Source organism: Mchenga conophoros, linkage group LG11, assembly GCF_057382185.1.
Source record: "Mchenga conophoros isolate Kocher_MC1m ecotype Shallow Benthic linkage group LG11, M_conophoros_male_GT1.1, whole genome shotgun sequence".
NCBI classification, from domain to species: Eukaryota; Metazoa; Chordata; class Actinopteri; order Cichliformes; family Cichlidae; genus Mchenga; species Mchenga conophoros.
In genome coordinates this window covers 24,699,975-24,713,050 of record NC_140536.1, presented here as the reverse complement: position 1 = coordinate 24,713,050, position 13,076 = coordinate 24,699,975, and the positions used below count along the sequence as shown (strand labels likewise).

The 13,076-nt window shown below is 38.4% G+C and overlaps 1 protein-coding gene and 2 non-coding genes across 3 annotated transcripts; 2 read left to right on the top strand and 1 right to left on the bottom strand.

The window, feature by feature from the left end:
* Window positions 1-180: 180 nt before the first annotated feature.
* On the top strand, window positions 181-236 carry LOC146564168 (U7 small nuclear RNA). The gene has a single exon (XR_014894510.1). It is a non-coding gene; the product is annotated as a U7 small nuclear RNA (small nuclear RNA).
* A 510-nt stretch (window positions 237-746) lies between these two features.
* On the top strand, window positions 747-802 carry LOC146564167 (U7 small nuclear RNA). The gene has a single exon (XR_014894509.1). It is a non-coding gene; the product is annotated as a U7 small nuclear RNA (small nuclear RNA).
* Window positions 803-3,930: 3,128 nt separating this feature from the next.
* LOC146564166 (triosephosphate isomerase B-like) lies at window positions 3,931-9,267 on the bottom strand. Its single transcript, XM_085291740.1, has 7 exons — window positions 9,066-9,267; window positions 5,862-5,985; window positions 5,090-5,174; window positions 4,839-4,971; window positions 4,535-4,620; window positions 4,368-4,455; window positions 3,931-4,290 (listed from the first exon to the last, which is right to left on the bottom strand). The coding sequence occupies exons 1-7, from the start codon at window positions 9,172-9,174 to the stop codon at window positions 4,172-4,174; spliced, it is 744 nt and encodes a 247-aa protein (XP_085147866.1). The 5' UTR covers window positions 9,175-9,267; the 3' UTR covers window positions 3,931-4,171.
* Window positions 9,268-13,076: the final 3,809 nt, after the last annotated feature.

Genomic DNA, 13,076 nt, shown 5'->3' with positions numbered 1-13,076 from the left:
TATAACTTTCAAAGGGTTTCAGTTGATACATTGGCTGTACATGTATTTAAATATATTATAAATTAATATTTTTAAATATTTCCATTATTTCTGACATCGTATTTTGCACCTACAGAATCACACCGTAACAACAGTGTCTGTGCCTGGTGTTCTAGTACCGATAGGTCTCGATGTCGTATCAGGAATCTTTGCTCTTAGATATTTGTCTAGTAGGTTTCTCATAAAGAGAAGCCCTCACTCACGTGTGTAAAAGAAGCTCTGTAAGTCTATTCATGAGTAAGTAGAAGAACTCGTACCTCATCTAGAGCCTATTTTACTCTCATACTTCAATTTGTGTTACACTTATAAGATACAGACGGGCTCAAGCAGCGTTGTCCAGCAAATAGTATTAATAAAATAACACACAAAAATATGCAACATAAGGTAAACATATGCGTTCTTCGGTAGCTCTGGTGGAATAAAATCTATATTGTGAGCCTCTTAGCTCTTGAACTCTTATCTGACTTCTCTCGTAAAACTACGTGATTTTTAAGACTGTTTAATGTCACTGTTTAAAATCTCCTTTGTGTACGAGTGATCTGTGCCTGTGAGTAGTAACCGCCCGCCTTTTGATTGGCCATAGTGACACAAGTCCCACCCACTTCGAGAAGACTTCGTGATTGGTGAAAGTCACTGGCGCTTTATACCACCATAACAACAGTGTCTGTGCCTGGCGTCCTAGTACCAATAGATTTCAACTCAGCGACAGGAATCTTTGCTCTTTGATATTTGTCTAGCAGGTTTCTCATAAAGAGAAGCCCTCTTACGTGTTTAAAGAAAGCTAAATTGACATCTGATCTTTCATAAAAAGCAGCTTAAAGTTGTCTGTAGAGTTATTACTAAGTCCCATAACTAGTTTCTCTTTCACTTTAATTTCATTTCGGATTACACTTATTTACTTATTTACGCTCAAACAGCGTTGTCCAGCAAAAAATATCGATAAAATAACACGCTTCACTGAAAACTTAAAGTGAACATGCGTATTCTTCAGTAGCCCTGCAGGAATAAAATCTATAGCTAATGTGAGCCTAACTCTTATCTGACTGCTCTCGTAAAACTACGTGATCTGTTTAATGTAGTGATGGCCAAATGAAGCTTTCCGAAGCACTGAAGCTTGTATTGAAAAACGGTTCATTACTCGAAGCTTTTCAACACAGTCCTCTCCGGTGACATCTGGTGGTGAAAATTTTGAAGAGCAGCTTGAATCTGCAAAATAAAACGGACTGCTCAATTATCACTGCTCACTCAAGAGTGGAGTTCTCTCTGATATTGGGCCACCGTTCCGTTGCTTTGAACATGTAATTGGTTTTGTTTTCTCGATTGGGGGGCTGAAAAAAATGTAATGCGTATCTGCGTAATACATTTTGATCAATAAACTTTCCCTATTTAAACATGCACTATGGTGTGGCCTTTCTTTGCTCATAACTCCTTGATGTTGGTAAATACAATAAGTGAGCAATATATATAATATACATATGAGAATGCACAGCACATTATGGAGTATGCCCCTGCTGTGAAGTCCTGCCTCCATCTACTTGTCGTTTAATCACTGGACAGCTGGACAGGTTCATACAAAATATTAGATGAGGCCAATTGTCCTATACATATTTTTGACCTAGGGGTGGGATTGATTGTGAACTGGAAAGGGAAAATGCTTAGGGAGCTGAGTACGGCTGCATCGTCACTGATTTGTAGAATCATTTTGATTCGATACAGGATCCGATTCAATTTGATTGGAATCTGGAAAGTTTTGCCTCAGTCAGAAATATTACAATTCTGATCATTTAACAGTATATATCCATAATTTCGTATCTATTAAAAGAAAGCTGACACATGTGAGACTTAATTAGAGATGTAAACAGAGAGTTATGAAACCTGCAGCTGCAGAAGCCAGCGGAAAAAAAAAGAGGCAAACACAGCGCGGACCCGACGACACATCAAAATCTGATTCTGACGCGTCGGGTCCGCGCTCTGTGTTTACGTTTGTATGCAGAATCCGTAAACCTGCTCCCAGTTACTGTTTTAGCTGCATGGTGTTTGACGACATGTTGTGAGGTTTAACCTGAGATGCTGGCGTTTCAGGCATAATAACGTTAATTTACAAATCGACACGGGATTTTAATGAATCAATATCACTTTATTCAATTTAGCATGGATTGTAATCAGAAAGGCGATAATCAAAACCCACCCCTAATCAAGAACTTGCAAAGTAAAAACATGATCAATGTAAGGTAGCCCTTTTGTTATTTACATTTAAAAAGAGGATTAGTGTTACTGTGCGCTGGCTGAGTCTGTTTCTTTTCTTAGAAATAGTTTCTCCTGCCCTGGAGAAAATCCACTTGCATGGAACAGAAGAGGCTGTGGAGTGCAGGAACTACACTGCAAGTTGGTAGATATGCAGGTATTCCTGGGTCCTGCAGACTATCACCTAAAAACAATAAACAAAATGATTTTCTAAACTGTGTAGCAATGTAATGTACGTATAGTGTCAAATACATTTTTGTAGTCTTCATTAGCTTTAATTCACATGGAAGTGTTCCTAAAGTCATATGCTGTAATGATATTTACATTATGAAAACATGATTTTGGACATTTCAAGTTTTTCACTTCGGCAGATAAAATGAATTGAGCAAAATCAACTCAAAATATTCCCACACGCCAGAATGTCCTCTCTTCCTCGCTGGCTCCATATCTGTCAGTGGAATGATCACCTCGTCGCTATCTGTCACCATCAACACACTCCACGAATCCCGTGGATGATTCACTTCCTTATATCCGTTTGAATCAGGTACCGAAGCAGTTACGTGCGTAATGAAGCTTCGGACGTCACTGGTCACGTGACTTTTGCCAAACGAAGCAAGCCTCGACACAGTGCTTCTGAACCAGTGTGTTGTTTTTTTTCGACACACGCTCCGGAGCGTCAGCTTCAAGCGGGCCATCACTAGTGTCAGTATAGTGTTGGCATCCTAACCTTTAACTGCCCCCTTCTTCTTCTTCTTCTTCTTGGTTTATGTGCACCACCACCACCACTTACTGCACTGGAGTGCCATATGGCCATATGTTTGGAACACCGTGTCTCCAAGAAGACCTTCCAAAGTAAAAGCAATCTTCAGTTCCTTAATAATTCCCTTTCCTACCGATGAATCCACATTTACTTATAAAAAGTGTTATTTTATTAATATTTTTGTTAACCAACACGGTTTGAGCGAGGTCTGTATTCCAAAGTGCAACAAGCCTGACACTGTAGCAATACATTTTGCATATTCAGGTTCACTGCAGTGCATGCATAGTCTGATTTCCTGTTCACCGATAAACTGCACTCATTTCCTTCCACACCTACATGTTTTGTACACTGTAAAATCTTTGCAAACTGTGCTATAGTTCCCATTTAACATCTAATCTGCATGTTTACCTTATCTAACACTCATGAGTGCTGATAAACTATGATTAGCCTTATTCCTTTTGTTGCATTTCACATGTACAAGTCATTGGATTATATGATAAACACCTAAGGAGATATATATGAGTATATATATATGAGGTACAATTGATAATACTGTATATTATGCAACCCTAGATGTTTCACATTTATATTTGAAACCCACCCAAAGCTCATAAAATGAGTCGCTCATTATTAGCTGTGCTCTCAGGACTCCCCCAAGAAATATATATATATCTGTAGTGTTTATTGACAATGTGACTGCTGATAAAATTAGCAGTAACACTGGTTCCTTCCTTGACTTAGCTGCTGTTTTTATATCTGAGCTTCAACTTCAAAAATAAAAAAAGCATTCCTCTGAAAATGGTCAGGTACAAGGCAAGTCTGAACCAGTCTGAGACTAAAATGAATACTGTTATGAAAGGATTTAAAAATGAGACAAGACACTGAAATAGTATTTAAATCATTTATATTTATTATGTTTCCTTACAGCTTTCCACCCCTATCCCATGTCTTTGTGACAAAATATATAATCAAATAAAAAATGTTTTTAAATAATAAAGGAATGTCATCATCACAAATACTTTAAATGAAAAAGGGAAAGAGGACTAAGTGCTGAGAGAGAGGGATGCAGAACTGAACCGTCTGAATGGAGTTGGACTCTAATCCAATCACACTGCAGTTGTCCACATTTTATGCCTTAGCGTTGATGATGTCAATGAACTCTGGCTTCAGGGAGCCTTTGCCCACAATGAAACCATCAATGTCCTTCTGGGCGGCAAGTTCTCTGCAGGTATCACCTCTCACTGAACCTGAGAAGAAGAAGCGATGTGTGAGAAGAGATCAACGTGGGACTCAAAGCAAAACAGCTACCCAGCACAGCACTGACCTCCGTAGATTATCCTTACAGAGTTGGCTACCGCCTCAGACACGTTGTTCTTCAGCCACTCCCTCACTTTGGCATGAATCTGCTGCACCTGATATATCACACAGGAGACATTATGTTAGAAACGGTAAACACAATATGTTAAATATTCAGTGATTTGTAATATTTACGTGTTGAGGAGAGGCAGCGTTCCCAGTGCCAATGGCCCACCCAGCCTCATAGGCCAGCACGACCTTGTTCCAGTCCTTTACGTTGTCTGTTAAAGAGACATGCGATCTTTATATTATTGTAGGGTCTTGACATTACAGTATAAAGTGCCTTTAGGCAACCGTTGTTGTGATTTGGTGGCAATAAAAATACATTTTATTTTGAATTTTATTGTGAACCAAATTGATAAAACTTGCCTATAACAATTCAACATTCCAGCTCTCATGTGCACATAAAAACCCAGTGACAGTGTGAGGAGCTGCATACCTGCGATGGCTTTCATCTGAGCAAAGATGACCTGATCTGTGATGCCTTTCTCCTTCTCTTCCCGCGTCTCTCCGATGCAGACGATCACACCGAGATCGTTCTCCTGAGCGTGAGCTACCTTCTGGCCAATGAACTAACAGCACAGGAGGCAATGAAACATGTTTTGTGTGTTTTACTTGTTTTGAGGAATTCAGTTCTTTACATTTGCAGGTGAAAAACTAAATGAACAGGATAAATTTATCTGTAGTTACCTCATTACTCTCTCCAAAGATGTGGCGCCTTTTAGAGTGTCCCAGGACCACCCAGTCCATACCACAGTCCTTGATCATTGCAGGGCTGGAAGACCAGAAGCATTCCCATGAAGATAAACTGATTATTTTCTTTTTTTCATTGATAAACAGTATTATGACCCAGTCATTAGTTGTATTTGACTGTGATGGATGGTTGTCCTAACTGTGTGAGGATAGTGATTTTCACAAGGTTGAGTTTCAAGGATAAGAGATTGAGCAAAACATGATAAAGTCCCACTTGGAAGTGGATTTGAACATGTTAGCCGTCACCATCGTGGTCATATATAAATGCATACAGTGTTGAATTGTGAGTCACAAGGTATTTAAGTCCTAACCCATACCTTGGTTGGCTGTAGGTAGAGCAGGTCATCTACTAATTGAAAGGTTGGTGTTTCAATCTGCTAATACCCCTGATATTAAGCCCAAGTTTCTCTCTGATGAATCAGAATGTGTGTGAATGTTCGATAGAAAGCACTCACATAGAAAAAGTGCTGCATGAGTGGGTGAATAAAGTGCTTTTAGTGCTCAGGTAGCGTAGAAGAGCACTATATAAGAACCAGTTTATTTACCGTTATTATATTTGTGTAAATGGAGCTAAAATGTATAAAAGGAAACATCATGCTGTGATGCTCTGCTTTTCCTAAGATCCAGAATTTGGATACAGACTTTTAGCACCCATAGCTAGCACCATGATACCAAATAACTCTTAAGCAGAATAAAGTGCACTGTGTACCTGATCTCTCCAGTGAAGCCACCACTGGGAACTATGTAGCAGTTCTGAGCAGCCACGCTGAACTTGGGATCCAGTTTGGACCTTGTTAGTTCCAGATAGATGGCTGGAGCAGCACACACCACCTCTATTTAAAGAGAGAGAGAGAGAAAACACAATACTTGGGTTACAGATATGTAGTCCATTTATTTATCAGGGCACAAACACAGTAAATATTAAAACTAAATATTACAATATTTACGACCGTGAACTAGCTGGAGTTTGACACTTCCTTTTGGTTCTTCAGAGAAACAGTGGTCATTAGTAATGTGGTTGTGATGGCTCAACATAAAGTTGCATCTCTTGACATCTGATTAGGAAAAGGCAGCCGAAGAAAAACTAAACTAAACTACGTCACTCTTGACGTTGGTCTGCAATAACTGTTTGTGTGCAGTTCGTCCCACAGTGTTGCTAAACGACCAGCTGCTGTATTTCACAGGGAGAGAAAAGAGAGAGAGCTAACTTCACTCAGAGATGGAGAAAGATTTAGGAAGACGGATGAATAGGAGAGGAAGAAGGTAAGGATTGTTCAGTTGCACTTGATAAAGTGCAGAATTAAAGCTTTCATGCGATGTCGTAATTTTAATCACATAGTTGATATTCCTGCAAAACAAACTAAGCTATGCTCACTCTGTTATTCAAATGTTGCGTGAAAATGCTGGGTAGTTTGTATGCTTACATCTTGTTGAATTCAGTTGTGTAAATCCACAAAGACCTGTAGGTCAGCTGATCACTGCGTGCATACTAAGAAAATCTACTGAATCTACTTGAGTACATTTCAGAGCCTGTACCTTTTCACTTTTACTTGACTAAAAAAGTTGCTTCTGTACTTCAACTTTTATTGGAGTATTTTTTAACATGGGTATACTGCTTCAGTTAAATCATTTAAGTCTTTAAATACTGACCAGTCAGTATATACCATGCATCCCTGTGACATGGAAGTGCCTTCTCCATGCCAGACCTTGACTTCTCTTCTTATCAGTTTCCCTCCATTAGTATAGGCTTGTACACAGTGAAGAGGGACTGAAGCCTGTGCATTTGCTTTGGGGTGTATTGTTGTTTTTTAATGGCTTATAACATTGGAATATAATGAAAGTGCTTTTATAAGTAAAGTGGGAATTGTTATGTTAAGCATTTGACCTATAGACCCATTTGTGTTGACCTATGTATACAGGTTAAGTTTTATTTTGGCAGTGAAACATGTTTTTATGTCATATATGTCAAGTAATTGCTTCTTACTGCAACACTGGCATAATAGCCATTATTTCTGACCCTATGGTTGACCTTGATCATAAACCTGTCAACAAGGGCATGAATAATGAATATGGATGATAATGTCTGGGAAGATTTTTTTCACGCGCTACTGTCATATCTTAGATTTCATTCAAGTCAGTTAATAGTCAAATTTAAGTGAGTTTGTGAGTGTGAGAAGTTTCAGTAAAGGCTGTGATACAGGGATCCCATTTGCAACTAAACACTGACGATGATCACAGACAGGTTTCAATCTCACATAGAAAAAAATCAGATATGTTATTTTAGATGTTACGTGATAACACCATCACAAAACTGTCAGCGGCTGGTTTCATACTGGATCAGGAGTCTTTGCTTTTAGATGTTTGTTTAGAAGTTTGCTGTTCCATCATTATCATTATAAATTGTTATTAGTTTCCACCTTTGATGTGGTATTATTGAAAAAGTTCATTTCTGGTCTTCGGCTTTTCACACGACAATATTAAAAGTGAGTGCTTTTCCTTTTCTGCTTTTACACAAACACTTTTTCATTTAAAGCAAAGCTTTTAAATTCAGGCTACACAAAATGTCTCGTGTAGATGACTTAGTGACATCGAACCACAGAACTGGTTTTAATAAACAGGGATTTTTTCTTATTTTTAGCACATAAACACAACTTGTTATAGGTATGTAGCAGCTAAAGTATGTATTTCTGGTTATTGTTTTGACTCACATTTGTCACTATGGGCAACTTCAACAAACAGTAATTGCTTCACCTTAATTACCTGGTCACGCCTCAGGTGGCATGGAAAGAGAGAGGATGAGTAGTCCTCAGATATTTTCTGTTGATCCTATTCTCATCACTCATGCATCACTGACTGATTGGAATGAAATGTTTGGTTTCTTTCCTGTTTGTTTGAATAAAATCATCATCCATCTAAGGAAGAATCCACTTTGTTGAATGAGTCACAGTAAAAAGCCCAACTTAGCCTCTCAGCGGCTTTTCTTAAAGGAAGTTTTCCTACAAGATGTTGCAGAAAACTGTATGTACAGATTGAAAACTTCCGAATATACACTCACTGGGAAGAGCTGGCCACAATTGTGCAAGGTGAAACAGCTGACAATGGATTGATGAAATATCGACCGTTACATGTTTGTGGAGGTGTGTTGTGCCATTGACTCAAGTTGCAGCTAATGATATTTCACAAGAATGCATAGTGCGAAATGCCCATGGACTAACGCTTAATAAATCATTTCCACGTAAAGCCTTGTAGCCTTTGATATCAATTGTTTCAAATATCTGATAAATAACCATAAGTAGTTTATCTTTGTTTCCTTGTATTGTGTTAATGATAAGATAGTACACACTTTTCTTTGAAAAAATAACCCAGTTTTAAAAGGTGAGTATATTTATAGCACAAAAACTTTTAGTGAACTCTGAAGAGCAAAACGAATGAATCAGTTGTTGGTTTCAATAACTGATTCATTCATTGTTGTTTAAAAACTTGTGGTCTGCTCATGAAAGAGCAACACCTTAACAACCAGCCTGACTTCAGTGTACTTTGCGTTTCCTCAGCAGACAGCTGCTGGCTGGACTGATGAAAAATTCTCCAGAGCTTTCCTCATCTTTCCTCACATTTTTAATGAGGTTTAAAATGACCTCAAAGTTCTCCTGAACTTTTGCAGATGCTCCTGGCATTAAATGTGTCTGTGATTTTTTCCCCGTTGAACTAAAGAGTAATTTTGACCATGGAGTTGTGACATGAATACAAGGAGAAAAGCTTAAATTAACTGAAAATAGTGCAACAAGTGTCTAAATGGTGAACCTTCAAATGGAGAAATAATATCAGAAGACAAATACGTTTTCTGTGATTTTCATTTAAAAATGAAATAAAGGGTTGAATGGAAAAAAAAAAAGAAAAAAAAGAAGACACATACCGACATTGGGGTCCAGCTTTGCAGTGTTCAGGGTCTGGATGAGCTCCCCGATGCTTTTCTTGCTGCCGTTCATCTTCCAGTTTCCACAAACAAAGAATTTTCTGGTCATGTTTGTAGGTCTTTGTGGATTTTTTTCTGAGGATTAAAACACTACAAAGCCAACAGGGGTCCTTCTCTTCTAGGGTAAGAGAGCAGCTCGGGGTATTTATTAATGCGAGAGATTTAACCCCTCCTCTTTCTCAGTGCCATTGGTTCATCCTGGCATGCCCATAAATGTAGTTGTACCTTATTTAGAGGAAGAGATGAGTTGTGTTATGATGTGCTCATGTGTCGTGTGGTAAATGGTCTTTTATAGCAAATGAGAGAGCATTTTCCATTTATTTTCACTTTTATTTCTAATAAATTCAGAGTTTCATTGTGAGACGGCATACGAATGGGTACCATGAGAGGAAGTGTGGCACTCTTTGAGGAAGTCAGGAGAGGTGAGGCAAGAGTGACAGATGACTTCAAGGTGAGGGTGGGCTTACATCACTGACCTTGCTCTGAGCCCCTTCTTGTTCGCACTGTTAATGGGTTGGTTGACACATGAGGTCAGGCAGGAGTCTCTGTGGACTGGCACATGTTCAATAATTAGTCAACAACCGTCTGAAGGGACAACTCCCTCTAGGTCTTGATGCATGCTGAATCATCCAGGTAAGGAAATCCCAAAGAGCTGATTCTGTTCACCTGGATTTAGTGTTTTCATAACATAACATAACATTTGCATAACGACTAAAACCAACATGACTAATATTGGGCCGAGAGGTCATGGTTAGTCAACCTCGCTGAAAACACTACGTTTAGATGAACAGAATAAACTTTTTGGGAACTTGAGTTTAAATACCTGGGAATCTCCAGCATTTGGTTTTAGAATTGAAGAAGCTTCTCGAATGCTAGGTGAAACATCTTCAAGACACTTAAAGAAGTCCACTCGGTTTTCTTTCCAAGCTCCTTAGATTCCCACGACCTGGATGACTGAGAACCTACACACACAAATTCTTTTTTATTGTTTTCTTCATCTTTCTTGATGATAATCCTCTTTGTTTTCTTTCAGCTGCTTTTTTTAGGGGTCACCAAAGTGAATCATCTGCCTCCATCTCTCCCTGCCTCCATCATCCTCTTCTGCCTGACCAACCCTCCTTCACTACTTCCATGGATCTTCTCCGTGGTCTTATTCTTTTTCTCCTGCACAGCAGCTCAGCGTCCAGTGTCCAATAAGATTGTCATCCAGCAGCTTTTGTCTTATTAATATGTTTCAGCCACTGAAAACCATACAAACACATCTACATGACATAATGCTCTGACTTTTCTTTAAAAGTTACATAGATTATATCAGTGCTTTGTCATGAAATGAGTGAATCTGTGCATTTGGTAGAGCTGGGCGACATGACCTCAGATCACTTTGATGATTAGTTGAACATTTTAACTTGATCGTTAATGGGGTTTTTTTTTCTTGCCCTTCTTACCCTGGTTTCAGAGTATTAGGACCATGTTAAAAAAGAAACATTGAAGTGTTTTATTCATTTTGAGAATAAAGTGTTGAGAAAAGGGTGAACTGTCTCAGTCCTCGGGGGTTTCTCGGTATGTGTTTCTCTGTACATTCTTGTAAAATACCATTAGCTGCAACCTCATTTTTTTATACAACACACCTCCATTTTTACTACACAGTAATGTAACCATCAACATTGCATCCATTCACTGCCGGCAATTTCACGTTGCACCATTGCAGCCAACTCTTCTGGGATTGAGTGTGTTTTTTTCTTTCTTTCTTAATAGATCCTTCACAGGCCTCGTATTTCTCACACAGCAGTTTATGTACAGAAAGAGAAAAATGAATCCCTTGGTACTAAAAACGATTCTGAAGCAAAATGTCTCAGACTCATCTACACAAGGTATTTTGTAGAGGGTGCAGCAGGTCGTGACTTCAATAACTTGAGAATGAGGTGATTTTCAAACTGAAACCAAATCTCGGATGAGTTTGACCCCTGACCTTGGTCAAATTTTCTGAAAATCTTGTGAATACAGTAAATTGAGAAAGATTTCAGCTAGGATTTTCTAATTCATATCATAAGTGCATTTACTAAAAGTACTGGAAGAATTTGAATCTCAGTCACCTAAACCTCAAGATCAAGGTAAGAGATCAGGTTTTCTGAAAATCTCTTGAACATGATAACTTGAGAGATGTGGAACTTCAAATTCATACTGTAGGTACATTTACTAAAAAACCTCAAACAAATCTGATGCCAGTGACTTTGACCTCAAAGTCCGATTTTTTGGGGGAAAAAGTCAGAAATGTTGAAAAGATCAACTTCATTAGTTCAAGGGCGTCTCTCAGTATGCATTCTTGTGTTTTCTTGTGAAATATCATCAGTTGCAACCTGATTTTTCTGATACAGCATACCTCCACTGTAATGTGCACATGTGTAATAATCGACATTGCATCTGTTCATTGCCAACTTTGCACAACTGTGGCCTTTTCTTCCCAGTTTGTTGGGGGTTTTTTTGACCTCCTGAACAGACAGAAGTTCTCATACATATAAAACTATGTTTATGTGCAGGAAGAGAAAAAAAAATCCCTCGCCACCAAAACCAATTCTGAAGTCCCATGACACTGACTCATCTATACAAATATTTTGTGGAGGGTGGGGCAGCTGTGTACTAATTGGCAGTAATCTAACTTGAAACAACAACTTTAATCTTAACATTTCCAATTTTTCTCAACATATTGGATCCTGGTTGATGTTATTTGGACTCAACATCCAAAAATTAATTTAGACTTTATTCTCAAATCAACAAAAAACCCCAACTTCATTCTTTAGGTTTAGGTTAGGAAAAGCATCCGGTTTAAAACTCAAATCAAACATCTGCAGCTTGTGGAAAGAAATCTGCTGATACTAGCCATCCTTCGGTGATTATTATACTCCAAGTGTTGAAACAGATTGCTGGTATTCCCTTTGCTTATTGAAACCATTTGTATACAACTTTTTTCTGTTTGATGACAATATGAAAACACACACGCCAGCAATGAAGCCAGTTAAATATAAAAGTAATGAACAAACTCCTGATGCTATAATATGGAACTCTTTTTAACTCTTGCCTATAATTAACAAAATTATACATGAATATTACCTACTACTCTAAGATAAGGATAAGCAGAAGTGAAGGGATGGATGGATGGATGGATATTATATTTTATGTGAAAAGGGACCGTCTACGATATTAACATAAATGTAGCCATTCAATGCATTGTACCAGAGTTGGCTTAAGCTAATTTGCATCTGTAGTCCCTTGGCAGGTCATGAAATAATATATCTCTTATATAAAAGACAAAAGATGTTTCGGTAATTGCATGGTGGAAATGATTTTTTGTTCCATGTGTTCTTGTGACATTGTTTTGCAATGATTTCCAGTTAGTATCATGTAGTGCTGTGTGACGGTCAGGTTGCTGACCCAAATGCAGAACTCAGGATGCAGAAGTGCAACGAAAGTAGCTTTAATGTCTGTTTAACAATTTCAAGTAATTCAAGTAAGTAATTCACTAAAAAAAGGCTAAGTAGGAAGAAATACACTTTTAGGGACTGAGACATAAAGGCCAACAGTGGACACTCGGTAGTACTGCAGGATGAGTGTTGTTTGTTTCACCTGTCTTGAGCCAAGATCATCCATGGAGGAAAAATGGAGCTATAAAGAGAAAGTACGAATTTTGGGGTCTTGTGATCCCGGCAGCTTTATTTAAATCCCTGAAAGTGATTACGTCTTTCCCAGAGCTCCTGTTCAGTGGCATATCTACATGTGTCCTCTAGAGAATCCCTCAACGTATACTGCTGCCAGGATGAAACCTTTAAAAGTATGGACAGTATGGACAATAATACCACCGTGTGGGAGGTTCGTCATGAAAGCAAAGATGAGTGCAACATAGCAAGCGTAAGCAAACTACCAAGTATAAATCTTCTGTTTTCTCAACCTGTAAGT